Below are 27,787 nucleotides of genomic sequence, written 5' to 3'. Positions count from 1 at the left end.
CGTGATTTTTTTATTATAATATAAGCAATCCATCGCCATTAAACAGTGTGTCGTCTGGGTACAAATATTTTGTGCAATTACAATTCAAATTTACAATCATATTCATTATCTATTCCAGTTTAATACCAATACCTTAAATATCTAATACTATTCTAGTCCTTAATTTATTTAGCTCTATTAATTATTTTAACTATTGATGCACTTTTACACAGCTAATTTTACTTCTAATTCTTATATTTACTCTCTAACCATTGATAAAATGATTCCCATATAATATAATAATCAGTCTGTTCTTTCTCTTTCATTGCCAGTATTAATCTGTTCATTTCTACATATGCTAATATTTTCCTAATCACATTCTCCTCTGTGGGAATCTCTTCGCTTTTCCAGTTTTGTGCAAATACAATTCTAGCTGCTTTTACAACATGAATGATCAAATATACATTTTCTTTACTGTAAGTTTCTGGTAAAATTCCCCAACAGGAATATTTTGGGTTTTAAGTCTGTATATTGTTGTATCATCAGCGGACCAGAATTTTCATTGTGATAATAAGTCAAGGACTACCTATTCTATGAAGAATGAGAATCGATTGTACTGACTTTTTAAAAAGTTCCTTGTTAAAACATCCAATATTTTCTCTTTTTACTATTAGAAATTGCGGAGGGGGGGGGGATATAAATTCTTGGTATCTTTTTGAGTCCCCCTCGGGGAAAAGGGCGGCATAGAAATATAATAAATTCAAATTCAATTCTTTTTTTTTTAAATAGCTCCCAGTCCTGATATTGTTTCCCAAGACTGAATTATTGCAATAACAGCTTATAATTATGCCATATGCACTCTGTAGATTTTTCTGTGTTGCTGGTCCCACGCTACTTCAAGATACTCATTTTTAAACTGACAGTTGCTTCTGTTCCTGGGTGCCAGAAGAACGAACCAAGTTCGCAATAAAGTGAGAAGGAAACAGCATGTTCACTTTTTAGTCGGTGCCAGCAAGAGGTTTCTGTAACCGGCATCCACCCTGCTGCAAATCTACTGTGATGCACATCTGAGTTTCATCTCTGGCACTGTGACATGCACATATGGCGATCTCGGTCGACTCATTAGTTCTTTGTCCCCCATTTTCCTACATGGGAGATGGACTTTGGCATGGATACAGGTTCTCAGGGACGCTGCCAGTATGGTAAAGACGAGAAACTAATGAATAGCTATTTCCCCCTTACCTGCTGCCCTGGAGCAATACGGAGGAGAGGGATGGATATGGTGGTGTGTATCTCGGTGTCAGAAGCTCTGCGTTCATATAATGGGAGCTCCCAGATTGTTTGCTCACAAAAAAGTGGTCTTTTCCCAGGCATTCAGTTCAGACGGTAGTTTTAAAAGCGTGAAGTTCTTGCCACAAGAACAGATGCAACAAATCATTCCCTAATGATCATTCCTTAAACGGACATAGATAAATTTGCAGTGCAAACATGCCCCCCCTTTTTTTTATTAGCAACCTACCTAGCATTCATCATAGATGTATTTATTCTTGATTAATCTTTTTTTTTGTTTGTTTCTCCTACAGCCAAATATATTGTATAGAAAATGCTCACGGACAGCTGGTACGGGACCTAGATTTTAATCCCAACAAACAGTACTATCTGGCTAGTTGTGGCGATGACTGCAAGGTGAAATTCTGGGACACCAGAAACGTCAACGAGGCAGTGAAGACACTAGAAGAACATTCCCACTGGTAAAGTGAATTTATTTGGCAGTTTTCTGAAATTCCATTTTTATTGCCCTGTTTTCTAAAACAGGGAGGTTCACCTTGGATTACAAATCTTCACCTGTTTCTCAGCACAGCAAATATTTTATATAGCTTATATATTTTAAATTTTTTCAAGGGGCCTGTTTGATATAATGATTAAGGCAGTGGTGGGTGTGGCTTGGTGGGCATTGCTTGGCTTGGTGGGCATGGCAGGGGAAGGATACTCCATTCCCACCTATTCCAGGGGAATGATACTACAAAATCTCCATTCCAACCCCACTCTGGGGCAGCCAGAGGTAGCATTCTCCAAACTACTCAAAATTTCCGCTACCAGAACCTGTCAGAACCTGCTGGATTTCACCCCTGGATTAAGGGCATCAGGCTAGAAACTGGGAAGCTGTGAGTTTTAGTCCTGCCTTAGGCGCAAAGCCAGCTGGGTAAATTTCGGCCAGTCACTTTCTCTCAGCCCTAGGATGGAGGCAATGGCAAATCACATCTGAAAAACCTTGCCAAAAAAACTGCAGTGATCTCATCAGGCACTCTCTAAGAATCAGAGACTATTAAACGGAAGAAAAATAAACACTTTGAAAGCTCACAAACGCTTACTAGGAAGATATTGCCCATACTGAAAAGTAGCAATAGCAATAGCAGTTAGATTTATATACCGCTTCATAGGGCTTTCAGCCCTCTCTAAGCGGTTTACAGAGTCAGCATATCGCCCCCACAGTCTGGGTCCTCATTTCACCCACCTCGGAAGGATGGAAGGCTGAGTCAACCTTGAGCCGGTGAGATTAGAACAGCAGAACTGCAGATAACAGTCAGCTGAAGTGGCTGCAGTACTGCACCCTAACCACTGCGCCACCTCGGCTCTAGTATTTTTAATATGTGTTTATAGTAGAGCTTGCTGTAGTTATTTCTTTTTTAGAATATTAACAATGAAATACTTTTGTATTGCCAAGAGATATAATGTTCATGTTTCACAATTCTTTTTGGTAACAATATATGTGGGAAAACAATCCTGAACTTTGAAGTCATTTAGTACAAGAGGCAACTTTTTAACATCTTTTCTTATTAATAGATTAATAATTTATTGCAGTTGCCGAACATCTGAAGACATTGGCATGATATCTAAACTTAAAAACACAATTAATAATGCTAATTCCCTTTTAATGGACTCTTTGACAGTTCACTGTGAGGGTCGGGGGATAATTTGGATTGAATTAATAAAATATGTACAAATAATTTGTTTGTATTATACTAAATTTTGGCTTTACTTCAGGGAAAACGTTACGTATTCCGTATACATTCATGCAAACATTGGAAATACAATATTTTAATGGATTTTAGTTTAAGAATATTAACATTTCTTCCTTAAAGGGAATTACGTGAAGACCATATGCAGGCTTAAGTCTAGGCAGTTCCACCCAGGTCCACATACCAATCCAAATAGAAAGAAACTAGACCATTGCTCCAGTTGAGAGCTTAATCAGTTTGTTTCTGCCTCAGTTCAGGGGTGAAATCCAACAGGTTCTGGAGAACCGGTAGCGGAAATTTTGAGTAGTTCGGAGAACCGGCAAAGGCCACCTTCAGCAGAGCGGGGTGGGAAGGGAGATTTCCCCTGGAATGGGGTGGGAATGGAGTATCCTTCCCCTGCCACGCCCATCGAGCCACGTCCATAGAACCGGTAGTAAAAAAAAATTGAATTTCACCATTGCCTCAGTTATATTTAAAAATGCAATAAAACAAGTCATTTTTTGCTCACTTGGTTGTGTTCCTTCCCCTTACTGAAGATTGGCAGGTTTGAAGATGCTCCTAGATTGTCTTTAAACTGTTTTAAAGTTTAACGGGGGGGGGGGAGGTTGGGGGGGTATGGTAGGGGGAGGGAAGTAAACATTTGTAAAAGTGTTTTTTTTTTTCCAAAATTTTCAATTAAAAAAAAAAAGATGCTCCTAGATTGTCTTTAAACTGTTTTTGAGGGTTCGAGAACTTCAAGTAGTGGTTAGAGGTGCCCCCCCCCTCAAAAATTAGTTTTAGAACTTACCCAGATAGCAAACCTTGTCGATTATGTATAATAGAATTTTAGAAACCCAAACCCTGAGAGACCGCCTCCTGCCATTTACCTCCCAAAGACCGATAAGATCACACAGATTGGGCCTCCTCCGGGTACCATCGGCCGGTCAATGTCGACTGGCGACCCCCCGGGGGAGGGCCTTCTCTGTTGCTGCCCCAGCCCTATGGAACGATCTCCCCGTTGAGATCCGGACCCTCACTACTCTTCTGGCCTTCCATAAGGCCACTAAGACCTGGCTGTTCCGGCAGGCCTGGGGGGCTGTAGAATTAGCATCCAGCCCCATTTTAAGTAGTACGTATGTTGTGGAATTTTAAATTGTTGTATTTTTATTTTTATATATTCCCTTGTTTGTCTGTAAGCCGCCCAGAGTCCCCTGGGAGTGGGCGGCATACAAATGTTAATAAACTTCAAACTTCAAATGGGAAATAGTTTGTAGCAGGAGCCTGGGGGTTATTGATGCTCTTGGGAAAGGTAACTTGATCATCTTGTGAGATGCTGCCTAGCCGAAAGTAAAGGAGTGTCCTCTTTTTCAGCCTGGTAGCATGTATTAAGTTGAATCCATCATAGTTCTTTCATGAATAAACATCCCACCATCCATTGTAGTGTAATGGTTAAGGTATTTGAATAAGGCAGTCAATTTCTGGGGGGATGTGGAGATGAGACAGACAGAGTTTACATGAGCTTTTGAGTCTTAAATTATATTTACATTCTTTTGGAACATAAGCTCTACAGCTAATTACTTATTAAATTTTATCTTAGGTTGCTCAGAACAAAAGAAATAAAAAGCCTTGTAAATTAGCTGAAAATCCCTGGAAATAAACTTAGGGATGGTACTGCATTAGCTTCTCTGGTGGTACACATGTGATGTTCCACGTTCAGGTATTCTGGATCTAACCCATTATATACCATATACTCTCTAGATTTGATCGACTCAGTCAACTTGCTTCTTGACAAATAATTGTTTTATTGCAGTCACTGATTTGTTGTTCACAATATGAGCTTTGATAGCTTGAGATATCTCCAACATATTTTGTTGCAACATGCAATAGGAACTACTCAAGAGAACTATGTTCAGCATCATCTCTCTGTCTCTCTTTTTTTTTTTTTTGTAAAGGGTTTGGAACGTGCGTTACAATCATTCCCATGACCAGTTAGTCCTTACTGGCAGCAGTGACAGCAGAGTCATCCTTTCCAACATGGTATCAATTTCTTCTGAGCCTTTTGGACACTTGGTAGACGATGATGAATTGAGTGATCAAGAAGACCGTCAACAAGACGACAAGTAAGAATCTATCTGCTTTTAATAAACTCACTAAAGATGTCGCTAAGTCAGTGTTTCTCAACCTTGGCCACTTGAAGATGTCCGGACTTCAAGTCCCAGAATTCCCCAGCCAGCGAATGCTGGCTGGGGAATTCTGGGACTTGAAGTCCGGACATCTTCAAGTTGACAAGGTTGAGAAACACTGCTCTAAGTTCTAATTGTATCTTGGTTAATGGGAATCTTCTCTACTAATTTTAGAATATTTACGTAGGCACATTATTGGTAAATAGAGCAATGTATTAGAAATAATTATGTTTTGTAATGGATTGGAACTGGCACTTTTCATATTTACTGGCCTTTATATCACACACGTTGAAGCCACAAGATCACTTGGACTTGGATCCAAAACTCATGGCAGCTCAATTCGCACTAATGGCAGGTTGGTGTGTACATGCGTGTGCAACTCCACCCACACAAATAGCAGGCCAGCGCGCACCTAGCTCTACTTGCAGAAGCAGCTGGCCAATGTGCACGTGCATGAGCAGCTCCATCTGTCGCAGCAGCGCAACACAGCAGCCATGAGGTGACTACGCTCATGAGCAGCCGCCCAGCAACCCCCCCTTTCCAGTCGGGCAGAATGCCACTTACTAACCCAGTAATATCCCAAAGGCGCTATGCCGCGTGACGCTCTGCCCTGCTGGAAAGGAAGGTTGTTTGAGTGCCTGTTCCGCCCCAGCTCACGTGCCTCACCATGTCCTAGCTCAGCTCTTCCTGTAGGGCCAGGGCACCGCCGCCGCCACCATGCTCCGAACATAACCGGCTTCCAAACTCCAGAGATCCGCTGCCGAGTCTTCTGGCAGCGGCCGCTCTGGAACTACGTTCTATGGTTGTGGGCCGGTTGCCGGAAGATTTTCTGTCCCACCAGAGTCTTCCAACAGCCAGCCCACAACCGTAGAGCATAGTCCCAGAGCGGCCGCTGCTGGAAGACTCGGCAGCGGATCTCCGGAGTTTGGAAGCCGGTTATGTTTGGAGCACGGTGGCGGTGGCAGCGACGCCCTGGCCCTGCAGGGAGAGCTGGGCCAGGACATGGTGAGGCTGGGAGGCACGCGAGCTGGGAGTGGAACAGGCGCTCGCGCAACCTCCCTTTCCAGCCGGGCAGAGCGCCACACAGCTTAGCACCTTTGGGATATTACTAGGTTGGTGAGTGGCGTTCTGCCCGGCTGGAAAGGGGGATAGCCAGGCAGTTGCTCGTGAGACCAGCCGCCCGGCAACCCCCCACTCCAGCTGGGCACAGCGCCACTCACTAATCTAGCGGTATCCTGAAGGCAGCAAGCAATGTGAGCACCTTTGCTCCCCTCCCCCCAGCTCCTGCGGCTTTGCACCTTCAGGATATCACTAGGTTGGGGAGTGGCGCTTTGCCTGGCGGGAGGGAGGGGGGGTTGTCCAGGGGGCTTATTATCGGGGGAGGGCGTATATTTTTGCCCACAGGAAAAATATGTCATGGCCTTATTATCAGGACATGTGGTAGTTTCGGGGAAACACGGTACCTATTACAAATTCCAGTTGTGTTGCCTAAATAAAACTTTTGAGAAATGATAGGATAAATGATAAGAACTATAAGAAATCTCTTTTAGCATGCATTCACATCATATCCTTCAGGACTCTTGTCAATCATATTTTGCCAGTGAGAGATTTGGATGTGCGTCCCCAAATAACAGTTCTGCATTTATGTGTATCAGATAACAGAAAGCGCAATTCATTTCATCTCAAATTTCTCTCAATACCATATAGCAGAGGAAAAAAAGCAACCACAATAATATTATATGAGTATATCTGAGTGTCATGAACATAGGATCTTTCAGGATGCAGAAAAGATTTCAAGAGTGAAAGTTTAGGAATCTTTTTCTAGGGTCAACCACTTCAGAAGACCCAACCATGTAACCATTATCCTCAGAAGATGAGAACCCAGATGAATCTCCGTCTTGCCCATTCTCACAGAAAGAATGGAAAATCAAAGGTCTATCAAGAACCAACTTCTAGCCACTTTCTCTGATGGGTTGAAGAGTGACAGGAACCTACCACCCTATAAATCAGGGGTGTCAAACTGAAGGCCTGGGGGTTGGATCCAGCCTGCGGGGTGCTTAAATCTGGCCCCTGGGGCTGCCCTGGAAACAACGAAGGACCGCCTGCATGCCTCTGCCAGCAAAAATGGAGCTTGGGAGGATTGCAAGAGGCCGTCGCAGCTGAAAACGGAGCTCCCGAGGGCTGCTCCTGGCCCTCCTGAGCTTCATTTTCGCTGGCAGAGGGTTGCAGTAGGCAAATTGCAGCTAGCAACAGCTCATTTTCGCTGGCAGAGCGCTCAGGCTACCACAAGCACCCTGACATGTGTGACATCGAACTGGCCACACTCAGCCTGGTCATGTGTCCCCCCCACCCCTCGTCCCCCCGAGGTCAAACAACCCTGATGCAGCCCTCAATGAAATCGAGTTTGACAACCCTGCTATAGATCACAGTCATCCTGCCTAAGACTTCAGTAGCCTAACTTCCCACTTAAGGAAAAACTTTACAGTTGTCCGTGTAGAAAGAGCTTGAATAAGCAGAGCTCCCTGAGTCATCCAGGGCTGCATAAGGATTCTCAATTTGAAGAGTGGGTGGTAGAAGGAACCAGAATGGAACATTCTAACATTATAAAGGACGCCAGTTTAGCTTAGTGGTTAAGGCACCTGGCTAGAAATAAATAGATCAGTGTTTCTCAACCTTGGCCACTTGAAGATGTCCGGACTTCAACTCCCAGAATTCCCCAGCCAGCATTTGCTGGCTGGGGAATTCTGGGAGTTGAAGTCCGGACATCTTCAAGTGGCCAAGGTTGAGAAACACTGAAATAGATGGTAAATTCTAATCCTACCTTAAACATGACAGCCAACATGACATTGGGCCAGTCGCTCTCTCTCAGCCCAGCAGGGTGGTAGTTGTGGAGAAAATAGGAAAGGAAGGAGTATTAGGTATGTTTATCCTTTTTGAGTTATTTATAAAGGTTGTATTAAAAAAATATATATTAAAAACTAAAGAGATTGATAGATATATGATTAAACAATAAATACATACCGATAGAAAATTAAGATCAAAATGAATTCCAGCCAATGGTCTTTTTTAGTTTTATAGTTTTTTTAAAAAAAATTCTTCTTTTGTTAATAGAGGATGATAAGATAGGTCACTTGTGAACATCTCATGAACATTTAATTGGTAACAGTCCAAGTAAACCATGAAAGGTTAAAAACGAACTCTCGAATTTGGAGGAATGACCAAGAAAATGGCAAATGTGGTGCATTCTAAATAAAAGTTTTGGAAGTTGAAAGGGGGGGGAACTATATATACGGCTGAGTACATACAGTACATGGTTCTAAACCATGATGTAACATATCATAGTTTTTGGAGTATAAGACGCACTGGAATATAAGACGCAGGAAGGTTTTGAAGAGGCAAATTTTTTTTAAAAAGTTTTTGCACTCTGCAAACCTCCCAAAAACGGCCCGTTTTTTGCAAAAAAAAGGGCCATGAATAGCCTTTAGGAGGCTTGTAGAATGCTCCTGGGGGGTGGGGGGTGGAAGCATGAGCAAAAAAACAGCCTGTTTTTCACAAAAACGGGCCTGTTTTTTGTCCCCAAAAAGGGCATGGATAACCTTTAGCAGGCTTATATATTGCTTCTGGGGAGTGGGGGGCATTTCTGCCCTCCCCAGCCCCCAGGAGCACTCTGAAACCATCCTACAAGCTATGTACGGCCATTTTGGTGAACGGGGTGGGGTTTCAGGACTTAAAAATGCTGTATTCAGTGTATATGACACACCCAGATTTTCAGCCTCTTTTTTGAGGGAAAAAGGTGCGTCTTATTCTCCGAAAAATACGGTACTTGATTTTGGTTCAGCATGCCAAACCTAACTGTTCTGGTTTAAAAATTATGGTTAGTACATGGTTCTAAACTGGTTTTAAATTACGGTTAGTACATGGTTCTAAATTATGGTTAGTACATGGTTCTAAACTATGATGTAACATACCATAGTTTTTGGAGTATAAGACGCACTGGAATATAAGACGCAGGAAGGTTTTGAAGAGGCAAATTTAAAAAAAAAGTTTTTGCACTCTGCAAACCTCCCCAAAATGGTTCGTTTTTTGCAAAAATGGGCCCTTTTTTTCAAATTTTGGTTCAGCATGCCAAACCTAGCTGTTCTGGTTTAAAAATTATGGTTATGGGTTGTGTGAATGAGAGCAAATGAAAGAGATGCTGAATATATTGTGTGGATCCAGCCACTCATTGGGTCCAATTTGGCATGACCCGTCAGTAAAGAGGCCCTAAGAATAGAACGGAGCTGAACAAAAACTGTTGTACTAATTCACCTTCTTTATAGTATTATTTAAAAAAAAATACCATACAGTATCCCAGGTGTGATCACACTGGAATTCCCAATTTTATTTTCACTGCTGCTCCATAACTGGATCAACTTTCATGGAGCTGTTTAAAAAAAAAATCAGAACATGAATTAAGGCAAATCACAATTATGCTAGATAGATGACAGCATCCTTATTATCCTCTCTCTAGCATTTGTCTCTGGAGGCAGATTTGTTTCATTAATCCACTTGATCCCACTAAATTTCTATTGTGCCCACGAAATCTAAGCCTTTTAATATTACTTGGATTTGTTTATCTGGAAGTTTGAGATGTAAAAGATGGTGTTTCTCTGCTCACTTATTGCTGTGTCCTTCTCCTAATTGCTAAATGTGCACAGCAGCCTTATTTGCTGTCTGCTTAACTGCTAATTGGTTGCACAAGCAGTTGATTAAGGGACGAGGGCTCTCTCCATATGAGAATGATGAGCCAGGGTTTAAGTGATAATAGGAGACGTAAACGTTTAGTCACAATATGGAGAAAGAGGATAGAGAAGGTCCCCCACCCCCCCGCTTATGATACTATGTCTTGGGGTCACTCTCTGAAAATTAGTCTGGTGTAGTGGACAGAAGAGGGAATCATCTGATATCTCACAGGTTAGGTCTCCTCCGGATTCCATCCGCCAGCCAATGTCGGCTGGCGACTCCCCAGGGGAGAGCCTTCTCTGTCGCAGCTCCAGCCCTCTGGAATGACCTCCCCGTGGAGATCCGGACCCTTACTACCCTCCCGGCCTTCCACAAAGCCACCAAGTCCTGGCTGCTCCAGCAGGCCGGTGGGCTTGTGAAACATCCAGCCCCGCGGAAATTGTGAATGTTGTGGTTTTTTTTTTTTTTAAGTGTTGTCTTTGTCTAGTTATTTCCCCTTCCCTTGTCTATTGTGAGCCGCCCGGAGTCCTTCGGGAGTGGGTGGCATACAAGACAAATAAATAAATAAAATAAATAAATAAAAATATGAAACAGGATGCTATGATGTCTACTAATGTTTGTTAGATATGATAGCAGTAGCAATAGCAGTTACTTACAGTATTGTTCTGGCCTACGCTTCCCAAAAGCACGAAGCCTACTCCTCATCCTGATAAAACCCCTTTTATTTAGTTTTAAAGTGAATCCCTCTCTAGCAAAGTCCCGGCCAACAGTCTTTCAAGAGATTTCACAACCTTTATCAGGCTTGGAGAGCTGCCAAATGCCATATCTTCCAAACTCCACTCTGTAGCAGACAATACTTGGCAAGAAGTCAGGATCAGATCTTCACCCTAATGAATTGAACTAATTGTCTCCTGCAAACTCCCCTCCCTTTTCGCTCCTCTTTATTTCCTATGGGAGGGGCCATTCACCATCCACCTGTGGCTTTACTCCTGAGTCGATCCTTGTTCCTTAGCTGTTCCCTTCTCCTGGCAGCTCTGCACATGCGCACACTGGGAACAGGCTCCAGCTGTTCTTCTGCCCCACTTATCTCCAACTCCAAAGGCAGCTGATAACTGTCAGATGGCCCATCTCTGCCTCAGATACAGAGTACTCGTCAGAACCTTCCCCGGACTCCAGGACTGGCCCATGTTCCTCCCCAACTTCCTCACTCTCCGAATCTGCTGCCAGATTCTCTGGCAGGCCACAACAAGTATATACTGCTTTACAGTGCTTCACAGCCCTCTCTATGTGGTTTACAGAGTCAGCATATTGCCCCCAACAATCTGGGTCCTCGTTTTACTGACCTCGTAAGGATGGAAGGCTGAGTCAACCTTGAGCCGGTCAGGATCAAACTTCCTGGCTGTGGGCAGAGTTAACTTGCAGTACGGCATTCTAACCACTGTGCTACTCAGGGCATATATCTCTTCTTCCTCTTCCTTCCCGTCCCCCAGTTCTGAAACACTAATTTACGATTAACCTTCTAGGACAGTGTTTCTCAACCTTGGCAACTTGAAGATGTCTGGACTTTAACTCCCAGAATTTCCCAGCCAGCGAATGCTGGCTGGGGAATTCTGGGAGTTGAAGTCCAGACATCTTCAAGTTGCCAAGGTTGAGAAACACTGTTCTAGGATCTCAAGATAGGTCACTTGGGGTTCTATTACGTCTGTTGGTGGTCCCTTGTCTGAAACAGGAATGCTTAAATAGTAAGGCTGTGCAGAAATTTGATATGAAGGTTCACTTCGAAGACAGTTCAGTTGAACCTCTTAATTGAATGGTGTCTCCCAATAACAGTTTGGGTTGAACTGCTGAATTGAACTGGATGCCCTACAGCCTGTTTGCACTTTCTTGGTCTGCCCCAACAAGGCTTTTGAAGTCTTCTTGGAAGACACACGTAAAATATGCCTTACAGATTATGGTTCCCTAAGTGAGATGGACGGCAGAGTTGCTCAGATGCTCAGTAAAGATAGGGAGGATTGATCCACTTGGCATCTGCCATCTAAATATAGCTTAATTGGTTCAGAGTATTATTAAGTACCACCAGAGGTAGCAGCTTCTCATGAAAGTTCATGAAGCCTGTTCTCCTTCTTTCTACTGCTTGAGTGGATTGTTATGACTTCTTAGGGAGAGTCCATTCTTGTCTCCACACAGAAAAGGCTAAAACATGGTAATGAGCTTTAAGAAAAGTTTGTCTGTTCACATTTTTTTTTTGGGTTTCACAATCTTTGTTTGGAAAGATCCCACTGTTTGCTGCCAAAAATGCTGGTGTTGGTCACTTTTTGCCTGAAGCTGCAGAGACAGGGCATCTGCAGGGGGCATTTCAACGGTTCCACCACAAAACCGCGGTAGACTAAAGCGCGCTCGACGAAAGCACGTACGTGACGTCATCACAGTGCGACGAAAACAGCACGCTGTGAGCGGTAAACTTAAAATTAACGCGTAAATCTAAACCTAACCCCCCCCAAACCTAACCCTAAGCCTAACCCTTAACCCTAAACCTAACCCTAAACCTAACCCTTAACCTAACGCTAAACCTAACGCTAACGCTTAACCTAACCCTTACCTTTATGTGAATCGGCTTGCTTTAAAAGCGCTTTTTAAAGTGCCCTTTTTTCTCCGCGGTCGTATTTGTCGCGCTGCTGATGACGTCAGGTACACGCTTTAATCGGGTGCGCTTTAGTGGACCGCGGTTTTGTCGTGCCACGCATTTCAACACTTTTCTTTGTCCCTCGGACTGGCATCTTGAGTATCGCTTTTGAACACTGTTAACCATTTGACTGGGAAAGTTTATTTTTTGTTTAAATTTTAAGGAGAGCAATTTGAGAGTTGGTTTAGTGATTTTTGGTGGTCATAAATGTCATTTTTTTTTGAGGGGGGGAGTGTCTTGCCTATGACTTGTAATTGGAGGTGCTGTGGTAACCCTAAACTACGTTACTATAAGTCAGTGGTTCCCAAACTTGGCAACTTTAAGACTTGTGGACTTCAACTCCCAGAATTCTCCAGCCAGCTCTGGGAGTTGAAGTCCACAAGTCTTAAAGTTGCCAAGTTTGGGAACCACTGCTATATGCAAACAACATGAGGATTTTCAATTTTCAGGATCACATAGAGCTCCACATTCATTTTTAAGCTGCGTGTCAGAATCAACAGTTTTTGGTTGATGTTTTAAGTTAAAGATAGTGAATCCTGCATATTGTTCGTACAAAAAAATGTAAATAAATAGCAATTAGCATTTAGACTTGCATACCGCTTCATAGTTCTTTTACAGCCCTCTCTAAGCGGTTTACAGTCAGCCTATTGCTCCCCCTTCCCCACTACAATCTGAGTCTCATTTTACCCACCTCGGAAGGGTGGAAGACTGAGTCCACCTTGGCCTGGTCAGGATCAAACTCCTGGCAGTGGGCAGAATTAGCCTGCGACACTGCATTCTAACCACTGTGCTACCACAGAGCTGTATAAATAAACGTAAAGCAGTTGGTTTTCATAGGCCTTGTATTACATAGTTTTTGATCATTCAATGTTCCACCCATTTGGGGATGGGAAATTATTTGCAGGATAATGATTTCTATCTTTCCTACAATGTTAATAAAAATTCTCAAGGAAGGCAACATCTTAAAATAAAAATACTGCCTGTTACATTGGGGCTTGTACGAATATGTAGGAAAACACTGTTTGTTTGTTTTTGACCTGAAGAAACTTCTGTATACCCTGTAAATTATCCTTATCTCCTTTCCTTGACAGCCAAACATTTAATTGCACACCTAAGCAGATAAAGTGAAATGGTAACCCGACTGAATAATGCATGTTACTCATAAAGGGGTTTTTGAGATGAGATGAATGGAAGCCACCACAAGTGAATGCTCCCTTAACAATTGAAACTAGTACCACTAGCAAGCATAGTAATAATAGTATTAGCAATAATTAACTAATGATAGGATACTTAATATTGAGGGACATGATTTGGTATATGGCTGGCATGTTTACCTGTTATACAACAAAAAAGTGGACAAAAACTTTAAAAGTCATATTTTAAGGAGTGCTTTGCTGCAGGTTTGGAAAAAATATCAATACAAATTAAATGACAAGATACCCATGTGGGCAGTTCCTAGACATGCAATAGAAAATATGAACATAGCACAAAAGCAGGATAGAATTACTTACAGACTGCTTCTTACCCTAGGAAGGGGTGTATTACAACTAAAATCCTTAGATGTATTAAAAGAGGAAAGGGTAATTCAAACATGGTTCCAGTATGGACAGCTACAGGCCAGGTGGAAAATAGATCAAAAAATTGGTTTCATGCAAGTCGAGGATAATTTATTTAAACAAATAAGAGATCAAAGTTTAATGCATATAAAGAGGATATACAATGTATTAGTACAGATGGATTCCGAAACAGAACTATTTAAAGATGGCATGATAAAGTGGGCTCAAAATATTGAAGAACCAATCATGTTGGATACGTGGGAAAGAATCTGGGTAAGAAATGTGAAATTTACACAAGCCCAAAACCTGAGAGAAAATTTTTACAAGATGCTCTATAGATGGCATTTAGATCCTAAAAAGCTGGCTTCTATGTATCCGAATTTACAACCCAAATGTTGGAGATGTGGTTCTCTCGATGCTACATATTTCCACATATGGTGGACTTGCCAAAAGGTTAAGGCATTTCGGATAAAAATATGGTGGAATATGGAAATAATTAGAGTTAACTTTGAAAATCACAAAGACAGCTCTGTCACTGAGGCCTTGAAACTTGCTCAGCATTTTGCAGAAAAGTACTATCTTCCTAAAATACAGCTTTGCATGGGCCAATGCATTTTAGAAGCAAGTATTTGTCCACTATATGTTGCCAGTTTACTTTAATCCCCAAAGGATAATTCAGCAGACGACAAAATAATTTAAGACCAAATGAAAGTACCAAAAGGAAGAAAAAGTAGCTTCTCTTATCACCTTTCGCACCCGCATCTCCCGTGACTAATCTTAGATGGAACATTAGAACACCCCTTCCCCCCCCCCCAAATGCAAACCCTGGCACGGAGAAAAGGCAATTAATACACAGTCCATGCTTGTTTATTAAACCCTCATTAACTTAACCTAATTAAATAAAGGATATTAGTGTCCTCTGACAATGACATGTGTTACAACAAACATCTTTTTTTTTCTTCCAGAAGCGGTGCGGACACCGCCGGTTTTCCTACAAGCCCCATTTATCATTTTTAAAAGGAAATGTGAAAAAAAAACAGAGCATGGGAAAAACAAAATAGATTTTCTTTCCTTTGGGAGCCAATGCAGATGTTTTGGTCATTGCTACCTTTAAAATACTTGACAGCATGGGTCAGGGGATCTGAGGATCACCATTTCATCCGCCGGCAGGTGGATTCAAGGAGAAGGGCCTTTTCTGCTGTGGCCCCAATCCTCCAGAACAGTGTTTCTCAACCTTGGCGACTTGAAGATGTCCGGACTTCAACTCCCAGAATTCCCCAGCCAGCATTCGCTGGCTGGGGAATTCTGGGAGTTGAAGTCCGGACATCTTCAAGTTGCCAAGGTTGAGAAAGACTGCTCCAGAACATCCCTTCACTGGAGGTGAGAACTTCTCCTATCCTTTTGGCCTTCCAGAAGGACGTTAAAAGTTGGCTCTGCCAAGTTTGCGGTGAGCTTGGGACCTCAAGGCGGGGTACTCGCTCCTGGAGGTGGCTTGCAGGGTAAGAAAATCTCACCCCTGGGCTGTTGGTTTCTTTGAGAGAGGTGCAGTGGTTAGAGTGCAATAGCAATAGCAGTTAGACTTATATACCGCTTCATAGGGCTTTCAGCCCTCTCTAAGCGGTTTACAGAGTCAGCATATTGCCCCCAACAACAATCCGGGTCCTCATTTTACCCACCTTGGAAGGATGGAAGGCTGAGTCAACCCTGAGCCGGTGAGATTTGAACAGCCGAACTGCAGAACTGCAGTCAGGTGAAGTAGCCTGCAGTGCTGCATTTAACCACTGCGCCACCTCGGCTCGTAGTGCAGTAGTGCAGTACTGCAGGCTACTTCTGCTGATCACCGGCTGCCAGCAATTCGGCAGTTCAAATCTCACCGGCTCAGGGTTGGCTCAGCCTTCCATCCTTCCAAGGTGGGTAAAATGAGGACCCAGATTGTTGGGGGAATATATGCTGACTCTGTAAACCGCTTAGAGAGGACTGTAAAAGCACTGTGAAGCGGTACATAAGCCTAGGTGCTATTGCTATTTGGGTTTTACATTTTTTACATCTTTTTCTATTTATCTTTTTGTGGTTTTCCAAGCTGCTCAGAGTCACATTATGGGGAAGATGGGTAGCATATAAATTTAATAATACATACAGTTTTCGGGAACACCCCCCTCCCCCCCATCATGACTCTTTTCTCAAACTTACATTCATGTCCCACTTTTTAATCCACAGCATGGCTAATATGTTTTGATAATTTTACTGATAGTTTTCAGTGCTAAGAATCTGAAACTGGAGCTTTTTTTTTCCGAATATCCTTTTTTTATTTTCCACTTTCATAACATATAAATCACATGCATACTATTCCATAGCCAATATCCTATTGTATTAAGTAGTAATTACATCAGTTCCTCTTGTCATCAACACCCAAAAAGATAAAAACCCATTATTGGCTCTTCTGCTCTCCATACACCTCTTTCTTCTCCCTCTCTCCTGTCTCCTTTCTTCCCTCCATCATCCTTTTCTACTCTACTTCCCCTTCCTTTCTCCTTCTCCTCTCTCTACATTCCCCATCTCCTTATCCTCCTCATCTTCCCCCCTTACCCTCTCTCCTATCCCTCTCTTCCCATCTTTCTTCTCTCCTCTGTTTCCCACTCTTCCTCTCATTGGTGTATTTCCGCTTCTGAGCAAACTCCCTTCTATGTTGATGGTATTTATGCTTCCATATCAATATACTTAACATATCCTAGTTTTAAAGAAAAAAATGGAGCTTTGTGCGCAAGGAATGCCGTTATGGACTTCAGTTTCCAATATGTTCTTAGCCAACCATTTTGATGCATCATTTCCTCCTCTGACTTAACAGGCCGGATTGGAGAAAGCGTGCAAATGGATCTTCTCCCCCAAATCTTCCCTAGCACAGCTTTTGCTGTTAAACATAATTAAAGGATCCAGGGGTGTCAGGGACCCTGGTCCATTTTAAAATCTTTCATTTGCTTGTTTGTATCTCGTTTTCTTGGATAATTCTTCCTCTCCGGTGCCCATCACATTTTAACAGCGCATTCGAGAAGGAATATGACATTTTCCAGCACCTGATAAATCAGAATTGCTTCAATCATTTGCTTTTTCTCTTTCCCTGCCCTTTTTTTTTTCTCTTTTGAACTTCAGGATGAAAGAGCCACTTCAGGATAGCATAATAGCTACCTACGAAGAACATGAAGATAGCGTCTATGCTGTGGAATGGTCCTCAGCCGACCCATGGCTATTTGCCTCGTTAAGCTATGATGGACGGCTTGTTATTAACAGGGTCCCCAGAGCTCTCAAATACCACATACTGTTATAAATCTATTCACATTTTTTGTGGAGCTTCATTATCTCAATGTTGGCTGATAATTGGAAATACTCTGTTCCTCAAATAAATGTCATAGATGGAACATCGCCTTTCTGGTGTAAATATTTGGAAATTAAAGATCTAGTATAAAAATTGAACGCACACACAAAAGTCAAACTCCTTTGTTAACCAGCAAGGGCATCACACAGATTACCCCTACAAATACATTAAGGCAGTGTTTCTCAACCTTGGCAACTTGAAGATGTCCGGACTTCAACTCCCAGAATTCCCCAGCCAGCAAATTGACTTTCTCTTTGCTCTGTCTCCCAAGGTCTCTCCCGTATCCCACTAGACCATGCTACTAATAAATTTTGCAATATGGTCTTTAATCGATGAGTTTTTTATCCCCTTTTCAATAAAATTCTTATTTCGCTGTTATGTTATGCACATCTCACTCGTATTTTAAAGTTTGTTTCAAAATAAAAAATCCATATTAAAAAAGCAAAAAATATAGATTTGAAAACATATTACTTTTAAACCAGGTGATTAATTGATCAATAGTGATAAATAAGATCCCAATAGTTAATATTTAAGTGTACATATACAATAGGAGACCTTTCCACTTTTTTTCCCCTATTACTGATGCAAAGATGATAGCACAGTGTTTCTCAACCTTGGCAACTTGAAGATGCATTCGCTGGCTGGGGAAGTCCGGACATCTTCAAGTTGCCAAGGTTGAGAAACACTGCATTAAGCTTTTCTTATTGTTATCATCCAATTTTCTTGGATGATATGCAATACAAAATACATGAATTGAGTTCAGTTTTAGGGTCTGGTGCTGTTCAAGTTTTCCTTGCAGGCAAGAGCTTTCCTTGCTTCTCGGCTTCCCTCTTCCTCCTCCTCTTCCTCCTGAGTCTCTCCAGAGGCCCGAGAGGATCTATAAAACATGTTGGAATGGAGAGAGTTAATTGCCTGAAGCGAGCAGGGATTTTGTGCCTCTTGCGTGAGGTTCCCTAGTCTGGCAATTTCCTTGCTCGATTGCTCTTCCAGTTGTTCGCGGGGGTTCTGTAGATTCCCTCCGTCCTCTGGAGAGCCTTGCGGGATGGGAGTTCACTAGAGATGACTGCATTAGGGGCGGGGGGGGAGACGGGGAGACGGGAAACATGCATTTCATGCGCTGAAATAATCCATGTATTTCAAATCTAGGGAGAGAGAAATGAAATTCTATTACCAGTTTGCTCTCAGTGCACTCTGGCTTCCTCAAATGTTCTTGTAGCTTGTCACTAAATAATTCAGGCACATGGTTATGTATGTAAGATGGGCAACTGCCTACATTTTCTAAATACAATACATAAATATTCTGTCTTCCGAATAAATATATATATTTCTCTCTAGAGAATATACCATAGAACAGTGTTTCTCAACCTTGTCAACTTGAAGATGTCCGGACTTCAACTCTCAGAATTCCCCAGCCAGCATTCGCTGGCTGGGGAATTCTGGGAGTTGAAGTCCAGACATCTTCAAGTTGACAAGGTTGAGAAACACTGCCATAGAAGGATATTCTTTTTATCAGGGCCCCCCCAACCCCAGGTCTGTGGACCAGGGCTACAGTATGCCAGAAACCAGCTGATGCAAACAAGTGAAGCCCTCCTACAAGATGCCGGCAGCATTTGAAACCACGCCCCTCTGGTCCGCGGGAAAACCTCTGCACGTAACTGATGCCCGCTATTGTATTTAATTGTATATTTTTGTATTTAATAGATTTATAGGCCGCCCAATCCCGGAGGACTCCGGGCGGCTGGTGCCCAAGGGGCGGCTGCTCTATATACATTATGGCAAGGATGAAGAAGGGTTATGGGCATTTGAAGGATGGTTTGCAAAGTACAGGAGAATTAGTTGTTCAGCAGAATGACGGCACATGGGGGAAAAAAACTCTCCTCATTCCTGGTTCTTTCAGCATGCAATGCCCTTGCCTTGAAGGGAGGAGTTGAAACATTTTATGTCCAGGATGTGAGGGGTCTGTAAACATTTTCTCAGCCCTCCTCCTGCCCCGCACAATCTACAGATCTACTATGGAAGGCCTGTATATTATGGAAAGCAAAAGATTACAGAAAATAGTAAGATCAACAATGGTCTGATTTACATGCTACTAAACCAGACCATATATTCCTAATTACAATACAGCGTGGTTATACCAATATATCTGGGTATTCTGAGGCCTATCAGACAGCCTAGCTGATGGCTGTGAAAATTGCAATCCCAAAGGACACTAAATGGTTAATACTTGCAGTATAGAGTCCCATGATGGCGAATCTATGGCACACATGCCAGAAGTGGCACACAGAGCCATCTCTCCGGGCACACCAGCCGTTGCCAGTTGCTCTGCCCGGTTCTGGTTTTTGCGCGTGTGGGAGCACCACAGGGGTGGGTTTCAACCGGTTCGCGGCGGTCCCTGCAAACCGGTTGGTCGGCGAACCCGGAAGTAAGTAACTTCCGGGAACGGCGAAGGGCGCGCCCGCCCACCCGCAGTCCTTACCCGGTTTTGACGAGTTCTGCGCTTCCACGCATGCGCAGGACGCATACAGCGCCTGCGCGATCCTCCAGGAGCAGCTGGAGCATCACGCAGACGCTAGTACGCATGCGTGCACCGCACACGTGCACGAGGACACCGCTGGCCCCGTTCCAACCGAACCGGTTGGAATGGGGCGAGAAACCCACCCCTGGAGCACCAGAAACCGGAAGAGCAGCTCCCTGGCACACATGCATGCTGGCCAGCTGAGCTTTGCGCACACATGCACACCAGAAAACGGAAGACCAGGTGACCGGCGCACATGCACACACCAGAAACTGGAAGCTCAGCTTCCCGGTGCACCCATGCACGGAAGGGAGCTGCTCTTCTGGTTTCTGGTGCTCCCCCATGCCCGTACTCCTGTTTCGGCACTGAGTTCGCAAACACTGATATAGTCTCTACTTAATCCCAAACCTTTAGACAGCAGCTAAGTTGATGATGTAACTCGGATATGTAGTGTAATGGCCATAGTCCAAATCCCCACTCTCACTCAAAGATCTAGTTATTATTATTTTCAGTGTTCTCTCTCTTACACACACACTCACATACACACCGAATTCCACTCACACCCCGAAGTAATTTATTTCTAAAATAAAAGTATAATGTTAAAGTCTTGGGGAGGGGCAAAAACAGCATTAACCGTTATACTGTGTATCTGCCACAGACATTCTATTTGCCATATTTTTCGGACTATAAGACGCACCTGGCTTTTGAGGAGGAAAACGAGAAAAAAACTTCTGCCTCTGCCTCCCAGCAATTTGCCTCCTTGCACCAAACAGCAAACAGCCGGGTCAGCTTCAGCACAGCCTGGTTTAGCACGAGCAGCTGATTGGTGGTTGGATCTGCCTCCTGGAATACCGCCTATCAGCTGTTCCAGGCTACGGGGATTGCCACCACCCATCGCCACCATTGGCGCCCATTGATGCTGCCACCTATTGCCATCTCCACATCCTGTTTTCGGCCTCCGTGGATCCCATTTTTGGCCTCCGTGGATCCCATTTTTGGCTCGTTCCAGGTGGTGTGGGCTGGCGGGTGGGCAGGGCTTTGGCAAAATCTGTTGTATAAGACGCACAGACATTTCCACCCACTTTAGGGAGTGGGGGAAGTGCATCTTAAAAGCCAAATAATACGGTATATCAGAAAGCAATTGGTGGAACTTTTGGGGAGGGGAAGGGATAAATGGTTGAGATTTATGGCTGAAAGTAAAGAGAATAAAATTTGTTAATTTGCTAAAAAAGAGAATACTTCACACAAAAGGTGAAAAGGCAGCAGAAATGTACATGTTACTGTAAGTTAAAAGGACCGACAAGGACCCAAAGAACGGAATCACCATTCTTTAGGAACAGGGGGAGAAAGGAGGGAACAGTAAAACCAAAAGCGAATGCAAACAAGGGAGAATCAACAGATTGGTTTTTATTTCATTCCCATCACAGCTCCCCCATCTTGAGTGTCATTGGTTCCACCACAAAACCGCGGATGACAAAATCGCGGACGACGAAAGCGCGCATTTGACGTCATCACAGCGCGACGAAAACATCGCGCTGTGATCGAAAAATGTAAAAATAAAGCGAAAACCTTACCCTAACCCCCCCAAACCTAACCCTAAACCTAACCCTAAACCTAACCCTTAACCTAACCCTAAATCTAACCCTAAACCTAACTCTTAACCTAACGCTAAACCTAACGCTAACCCTTAACCTAACGCTAAACGTAACCCTAATGCTCTAAACCTAACCCTAACCCTTAACCTAACCCTAACCCTAAACCTAACCCTTACCTTTATGTGAATCGGCTTGCTTTAATTTTATTTTTATTTCAATTTTTAATTTTTTTCGTCACGCTGTGATGACGTCAAATGCGCGCTTTCGTCGATCGCGCTTTTGTGGACTGCGGTTTTGACGGGTCACGGTGTCATTATACTACTGACTGTCGTTGTTGATGTGTCACTTATTTTGCATCCTTAAGATGAATTATGACCACCGGAGAGAAAGCAGATCATTATCTACTTCTTTCACCAAACCTTGGAGCAGACTTTTAGGGCATGACCCGTAATTTGCAACTCCACAAAGCTGAGGACAGCACTCGGCCTCTGAGGGGTCTGCTGGGGTTCTCGCAACGTCCCCAAAAATAAATCAGAGCAAAATCTGAATCAGATTTTTATTTAATAGCTTTCCAGTTAACATTTTTTTGCAGTTCTCTGGAGATCTGCCTTGACTCTCAGCTCCTCTAACCTGGTTAAAAAGTCACTTGGAGCTCTTGGTAAGAGATTTTATTCTGTTCCCGTAGCAGATGATCGCTAAGGACACGTGAATACATGAAATAAATACCGATTTGCCTTTTTCCTCTGTCCCGATCACCATTCCCTTCCTCTGCTGCCTTATATTAAGTTACATTACTGGGGTCAGTACTACATGAGCTTTGCAAACTCCAGTTCTCACAGTTCTGTCTAATGCAGTGTTTCTCAACCTTGGCGACTTTAAGTCCTGTGGACTTCAACTCCCAGAATCCCCCAGCCAGCGCAGCTGCGCTGGCTGGGGGATTCTGGGAGTTGAAGTCCACAGGACTTAAAGTCGCCAAGGTTGAGAAACACTGGTCTAATGCCTATGTACATTTACCCATGTTATATGGCTATAATATTAGTATTATTTCTTCCCATCTTTTCTACTACCCTTCTTATTGGTATCATTATTATGATTCTGAATATTACTCTTTGTTTGCATATACACTGAGAGTTTTTACATAGGATACAAATTCCTTGTGTGTCTAATCACACTTGGTCAATAAAGTATTCTATTTTGTTCTGTTCTATTCCATTCATATCTTGCACATGACGTATACAAGTGTTGCTAATTTTTTTTTGAAGAAATCTGCAAAATTATGATTGAGGGGAAAAAAAACAACTAGTTGAATTGGCCAAAAAATTAAATTCCTTGTGTAAAACACTTTGATTGTGTAAAAGAAATACAGATTGGCAGCTGAGTGCCATAAAAACATCATAAACATCTTTGGATACAGCCCACTCTTCTTCCACAGTGAATTAAAAACAAGCAGGCACTGAATTTTCCTATCTTTCTCCCATCCAACCCCTGGAAAAAAATTCCAGACTTTCTTCTGAAGAGGGACTATGCAGAAGCCGCATGAAACAGCTTGTTTGATATCTCAGGTTCATTCTTATTGCTGCTTTCTGACTTAATCCAGTACCTGATATGGATATCTGCCTACTTGCAAACACAGATGCACACAATATGAATGACAAACAATCAAATGCTCTCTCAGCCTCAATATAATAAACCATTATTCTTCTACAACCTTTTTTCCCCACTGCTCAGCCAGAAGAGGCCACTGGAAAGAAGCAAGCTTCCCCAGGCCAAGCCATTCCCTTCCCACCTTTTCAAAATCCTGCATGAGTTCTGAAATGCATGGAAGTCTGATTGATTGATTGATTGATTGATTATATTTGTATGCCGCCCTTTCCCCCCGAAGGGGACTCAGGGTGGCTCACAATTCAAATCAGGGAAGGGGGTACAGACAAAAAATAAAACGTAATAATGCATAATTTAAAAACACACAACAGTCATACCATTCGAGACGGGGGCAACAGCTCTTTAGCCCCAGACCTGTCTGAACAGCCAGGTTTTAAGGGCTTTGCGGAAGGCCTGGAGGGTGGTGAGGGTGCGAATCTCCACGGGGAGTTCATTCCAGAGGGTCGGAGCAGCCACAGAGAAGGCTCTCTTCCGGGTAGTCACCAGTCGACATTGGCCGGCGGATGGAATTCGGAGGAGGCCTAATCTGTGGGATCTAATCGGTCTAGTGGAGGTGATTGGCAGCAGGCGGTCTCTCAAGTCTGGAACAAACCCTAACGTTTGCATGCTGGGAACCTCTTATACTCTATTATTTAATTATATGCTATCAAGTCATTGTCCTAGAGACCACATAGATATATTTTCTCCATGGTGATCTGTCCCTAAGCTAGTCTTTCATATCTTCCAACGGCACCTTCATCACCACTGTAACTGCTAGTCATCTTCAGTTTCCTTCTACCCTTCCCAGCCATAGAGCCTTCTCCAAAGAGCTGGGTCCAGAGGAGGAGAACTTGCTTTGAATGTGAACTGTGCGTTGATTTGTCCAAGACATAACATTTAGCAGAGCCAAAATGGATATTGCTGTGCCATTTCCTTGCTCTCCCAGCTTCACTGCTTCTCTTCTGGATTACTAGAGCTTGCTTTGTTGATCATACAACAGGTTTGTGTGTAGGGTGGGGGCTGGGGAATCCCAATAAGCTGGGGGAAATGCTAATGGCCTCAGGAAAGAAGATAAATGAAGACGTTTCCCCTTTCTATACTTTTGGCTGTTGCCATAGTGATTGTTGTACTTCTGTTTAAAGGATCAGCCTGTGCCTAACTTTCATGTAGCACTTCCTAATAACTGGATCAAAACTTACCTAAACTTTATTTTTTCATGGGAGTACACAGTTGCCAAAATAGGAGACTGCAGTCATAACAACAGTTTCTAGGATCGGGGAGAAGCAACTTGGATATTATTATTATTATTATACAATTGTATCACAGCGGCCAGTTGTTTCGCCGGATTTGGCATTGGTTACTAGTCGGGCCCCACCCAGGGGCCTAGGACGTTGTAACGTATTTTCGTAATATGCGTGCAGATCCAAGCAGTGCGGCTTTTTGCATTTGACTGATGGTGATTTTGTCAATTTTTAACTGTTTTAAATGTAATTCCAGTGCTTTTGGAATAGCACCCAGTATGCCAATTACCACTGGAATTACCACTGCTGGTTTGTGCCATAGTCGTTGAATTTCGATTTTTAAGTCCTGGTATTTTGCAATTTTTTCATGTTCCTTCTCGGCGATCCTGCTATCACCTGGTATTGCGATGTCTATGATTGTTATCTTATTTTTCTCAACCAGTGTGATGTCTGGTGTATTATGCGCCAGTATTTTGTCCGTTTGTATACGAAAATCCCATAAGATCTTGACCATCTGATTTTCAGTGACTTTTTCAGGCTTATGTTCCCACCAGTTTGTTGCTGTTTTAATATTATAATTTTTGCACAAATTCCAATGGATCATTTGTGCTACTGAATTGTGCCGCAATTTATAATCAGTCTGCGCGATTTTTTTACAGCAGCTGAGTATGTGATCAACAGTTTCATCAGCTTCTTTGCAAAGTCTGCATTTGGCATCATCAGAGGATTTTTCGATTTTGGCCTTAATGGCATTTGTGCGGATAGCTTGTTCTTGCGCAGCCAGGATTAGTGACTCTGTTTCTTTCTTTAATGTACCTGCTGTTAACCATAACCAAGTTTGTTCACTGTCCACTTTATCTTTTATTTTTTCCAGAAATTGGCCATGCAATGCTTTGTTCTGCCAACTCTCCATTCTTGATTTTATCACATCTTTTCTGTATTCTTGTTTCGTCTATTGGGCCTTCAGTAGATTTTTGTTCTTTACTTTGATTAATAGATGTTCTTGACTTTCTTTTAAATAATCAGCCAGTGCATGTTTTTCTTCTTCAACTGTTTGCTTCACTTGTAATAATCCTCTGCCACCTGATTTTCGGGGCAGGTATAATCTATCAGTATCACCACGTGGATGTAAACTGTAGTGCATTGTCATTAGTTTCCTGGTTTTTCGGTCCAAAATGTCCAAATCAGCTTGTGTCCAGTTAACTATGCCAGCTGTGTATCTTATAACTGGTATTGCCCAGGTATTTATGGCCTTGATTGTATTTCCACCATTCAATTTAGATTTCAAAATTTTCTAACTCTGTTGGTGTACTCTCGCCTGACAATAGTTTTTACTTCTCCATGCTTGATATTATCCAACTGCAGAATGCTTAAGTATTTGTAGGCTTCATTTTCATTGCATTTAATTAGTTGGCCATTGGGCATTTCAATTCCCTCACATGCAGTGATTTTGCCTCTTTTTATGGATACAGTGGCGCATTTTTCCATGCCAAACTGCATTGAAATATCGGTGCTGAATACTCGGACTGTGTTTGTCAATGATTGGATTTCTATTTCTGACTTTCCATAGAGTTTCAAATCATCCATATATAGTAAATGCGAATTTTTTTCAGCTTCTTTGGCTGTTTGGTAGCCTAATTTCATTTTTTTAAAGATTACTGATAGTGGGATCATTGCGGTGATGAACAGAAGAGGTGAAAGTGAATCACCCTGGAAAATTCCTCACTTGATATTAACCATTCCGTAGATCTCATTCCCTACTGCCAACTCAGTTCTCCGTTGTTTCATCGCCTTTTCAGTAAACGATGTAATATTTTTGCTAATGCCAGTTGTTTCTAAGCATTTTATGATCCAACTATGTGGCAGTGAGTCAAATGCCTTTTTGTAATCAATCCAGACCATATTCAAGTTCGTTTTTCTGTTCTTACAATTTTCTAATATCATTTTATCAATTAGGAGCTGATCTTTTGTGCCCCTGCTCCTTCTTTTGTTGCCTTTTTGCTCTACTGGCAAGATGCTGTTTATTTCCAAATAATCCATCATGTTATCTGCAATAACGCCTGTGAGTAAGTTGAAGGTTGTTGGCAAGCATGTTATTGGACTGTAGTTTTCAGGTGTTTTTCCTTTAGTTGCATCTTTCTGAATCAAGTATGTTTTTCCAGTTGTCAACCATTCATCAATTTGGCCCTTTTGTAAAATTTCATTCAGTTGCCTGGCCAATATTGCATGTAAACTGGTCAGATATTTGAGCCAGCCAATAATAATAATAATAATAGTAGTAGTAGTAGTAGTAGTAGTAGTAGTTGTTGTTGTTGTTGTTATTGACTGACTAATAAGCCAATGCAAAGGAACAACTTATCTAAATTAATAACTCCCGTTGTACGCTCCCTTTTCCTTCCCTCCCCCATGACCCTTCCGTTGTGAGCCTCTCCCCCTGGGCTTTCCTTCCTTCTTCCTCCTTTAGGGCCTTTCAGTCCATTCCAGAAGAGATCAAGGTGACACTTTGTTAGAGCAAATGGTCGGGGCGGCTCCATTGTTTCAGCTCTACAGCTTGACAAATAAACAAATGCATTTTGAAATAGGCCCTTCTCTTTAAACACAAAGTAGGATAGGGATTGTAGGCTTATTGAAGGACTCACGACAGATAATGTTTCGGTGTGATTGCCATATGGAAGCTAAGGAGGCACAGCCACTCTTTTGCTGGACTCGAGTGGAGTCAGCACGACATTTTTCACAGTTCTTGAAAAGTTCTGTAGGTAGGCAGAAGGTGGCATTATGGATCCAGTATGTGTTATGAATGCAGGTGAGAAACAGAAACCGGGAAGCCTGAATTAGATTATCATCAGCTCTCAGCTTCTATTTCAATAGTGGAACCTGATTCCAAATTGGACCTTAACACTCTACGATGCCCATAGCATCGCAATAGCTGCTACAGCATTTAGGCTTATATACCGCCCCATAGCGCTTCACAGCGTTCTGGGTGGTTTACAGTGTTTTGCATATTGCCTCCAGCAATTCTGGTCCTCATTTTACTGACCTCAGAAGGATGGAAGTCAACCCCATCAGGATCAAACTCCAGGCTGTGGCCAGAGTTTGCCTGCAGTACTGCAGTTCAACCACTAGGGCCCTACGTTACATCCAGCTAAGTAAGTATGGAATTTCCCAACCTACTGTACACTTCTCCTACCACTGGGAGGCATATTATCCTATCATAGCAACAGAATCTATTTTAACCTATCAGAGCTTTGTAATGGTCTTTGCCAAGATCTTTCACATCGTCTTGTAATCAGATTCCACCACCCA

The 27,787-nt window shown here is 42.7% G+C and overlaps 1 protein-coding gene across 1 annotated transcript in view; it reads left to right on the top strand.

The window, feature by feature from the left end:
• EIPR1 (EARP complex and GARP complex interacting protein 1) overlaps window positions 1-17,535 on the top strand; it is a 76,110-nt gene extending 58,575 nt beyond the window's left edge. The window contains exons 7-9 of the mRNA XM_032212787.1: window positions 1,563-1,730; window positions 4,931-5,098; window positions 17,270-17,535. Coding sequence (XP_032068678.1) covers window positions 1,563-1,730; window positions 4,931-5,098; window positions 17,270-17,444 — 511 coding nt within the window. The 3' untranslated portion in view covers window positions 17,445-17,535. The remainder of the gene's footprint in view (window positions 1-1,562; window positions 1,731-4,930; window positions 5,099-17,269) is intronic.
• The last annotated feature ends 10,252 nt before the right edge of the window (window positions 17,536-27,787 follow it).

Source organism: Thamnophis elegans, chromosome 3, assembly GCF_009769535.1.
Source record: "Thamnophis elegans isolate rThaEle1 chromosome 3, rThaEle1.pri, whole genome shotgun sequence".
Lineage (NCBI taxonomy): Eukaryota > Metazoa > Chordata > Lepidosauria > Squamata > Colubridae > Thamnophis > Thamnophis elegans.
The sequence above is the reverse complement of the archived record's forward strand: the minus strand, read 5'-3'. Positions and strand labels throughout refer to the sequence as shown.